Below are 2,335 nucleotides of genomic sequence, written 5' to 3' on the forward strand. Positions count from 1 at the left end.
ATTTGTTTTCTATTTTAAAATGACATTCATTATTTCCTTTAACCAACAATTCTTTAAGGGCTACCAGGAACATAGAGGAGGTGTTGCATTAGGTACTCTCCTTATCCTCAAGCAATTCAAGGAATTAATAATCTAATAATGGACTTCAGTAGCATTCTTTAAAACAAGAGCAGTAATATATATAAAATTTAATAATAGAATGCTCTGATGCTTTTGGATTAAAGATGCTATATATTGCTTTTAAACATTATGCTGTTCAGTCAATTGGGTCTACCACACACAGACATGCTATCTGATCTCACTTTAAATTCATGACAGTTAACCTCAATTATGTGCTCTGATTATCTCATGAACAAAATTTATACCACCAAACAAATATACTTGTTATAGTACTTACATGAGGAAAGATTGAGAAAGGCCACCGTTTCACATCAAAAATAATTCCAACTCTAACAAATCCCTGAGAATGTCTGTTTACATGCACCAATCAATCTAACAAATTTGATATAATCATAGTGCTTTTATTTCACTTATAGATTTGAACACAATTAGATACATTGATAATTTACTGCCTAATATTAGTTTGATTTATGTTGAAGGTAAGTCTATTTTTTACTTTTCATATGCTTTAGCTGTAACACTGATATCAAGATGCTAAATTTCTTCTCAATATTTTGCTTACTTTCTAGTTGACCTACTGACTTCATAATGTCTGAAATCAGATTCAGCAATCTCACTTGGGATCAAGTTATAACACTGCATCAAGTGTTAGATGAAGTAATTCCAATTCATGGAAGGGGGAATTTCCCCACATTGGAGGTGAAACCGAAAGATATCATTCATGTTGTGAAAGATCAACTGATAGAGCAAGGAATTATTGTTAAAGATACCCGATTGAATGGTTCCACAGCAAGTTACATACTTGCAAGCTACAATGGCATGAGCTATAAGGATCTGGATGTTATTTTAGGTATTGAACTACCAAGCGATCAGGAATTTCAGCTTGTTAAGGATGTAGTTCTAGGTTGCCTACTCGACTTTTTACCAAAAGGTGTTAAAAAGGAAAAGATCACCCTAAAGACTATGAAAGAGGCTTACGTGCAGAAAATGGTCAAAGTTTGCAATAAGCATGATCGTTGGAGTCTTATCTCTCTTTCTAATAACACTGGGAAGAATGTAGAGCTAAAATTTGTGAATTCACTCAGACGACAATTTGAATTTAGTGTAGATTCCTTTCAAATTATCTTGGATCCCATGTTAGATTTCTACAGTGACAAAAGTGGTATGCTAACCAAAGAATTATATCCTGTTGTGGTAGCTGAAAGCATGTATGGAAACTTCCAAGAAGCAATGACACACTTGCAGCACAAGCTTATATCTACCAGAAAACCTGAAGAAATTAGAGGTGGTGGCCTTCTGAAATACAGTAACTTGCTGGTTCATAACTTTAAGCCAGTTTGTGAAGCAGAAATCAAGACCCTAGAACGTTATATGTGTTCTAGATTCTTCATTGATTTTCCTGATATAGAAGAACAGCGAAAGAAGATTGAATCATACCTCTACAACCATTTCATAGGTGAAGAAAAGAGAAAGTATGACTACCTCATGACCTTGCATGGAGTTGTGAATGAAAGCACTGTTCTCCCCATGGGTCCTAAAAGAAGACAGACCCTCAATATGATCACCCTTATGGCTTTAAAAGTACTTGGAGAACAGAATATCCTACCTAATACAGGCAAGGTAACTTGCTTTTATCTGCCTGCTCCATACCTTGCTGCTTGGGGAGGGTCCCCTACGTATTATGTAACATCTGTACTACCACCTACATTGTTTCAGCCATACCACCCACTACACTTTCATGTGCCAAATGGTATGGCTTTTAAAAAAACACAGTAGAAACTTTGCTTTAATTAAACACCTCTTAAAAGCAATTTTCCAATTTCCATAAAATTTAAGCTCTATTTTTATTTTTATGCAGTTACCAACAATTTTTCATCAATTATAGCTTAAACCATCACAGTAAATACAATATCATCTGTGAAATGACCTCTTTAAATGATTTTCAAATGTTATCAATTATCTATAACAACTTTCAAATGTTGTAGACCACTTAAAATGATTTTTAAGTCTGACTGACTACTTATGACTTTCAAATTTTCTATGACAAATACATTAGAGATGCCTGCAACTTTGATTAAATTACAAAAGAACAGACTCATATTTTAAAATCCAGATGTACAGTAAAGACCAGTGCAAACATTTTTGTATTCAGTCAATTCCTTTGTTACCTTTACTTAATTTTTTGCTAGTGAATATTACCATCAATGAATTTTCA

General features: G+C 33.7%; 1 protein-coding gene across 1 annotated transcript; it reads left to right on the forward strand.

Moving 5' to 3' along the window:
* Window positions 1-708: 708 nt before the first annotated feature.
* On the forward strand, window positions 709-1,896 carry TENT5D (terminal nucleotidyltransferase 5D; the record flags this gene model as incomplete). The annotated part of the gene is made up of 1 exon (XM_082646841.1): window positions 709-1,896. The coding sequence occupies one exon, from the start codon at window positions 709-711 to the stop codon at window positions 1,894-1,896; it is 1,188 nt and encodes a 395-aa protein (XP_082502967.1).
* Window positions 1,897-2,335: the final 439 nt, after the last annotated feature.

The sequence above is a fragment of the Grampus griseus genome (assembly GCF_964374135.1).
Source record: "Grampus griseus genome assembly, chromosome: X".
NCBI classification, from domain to species: Eukaryota; Metazoa; Chordata; class Mammalia; order Artiodactyla; family Delphinidae; genus Grampus; species Grampus griseus.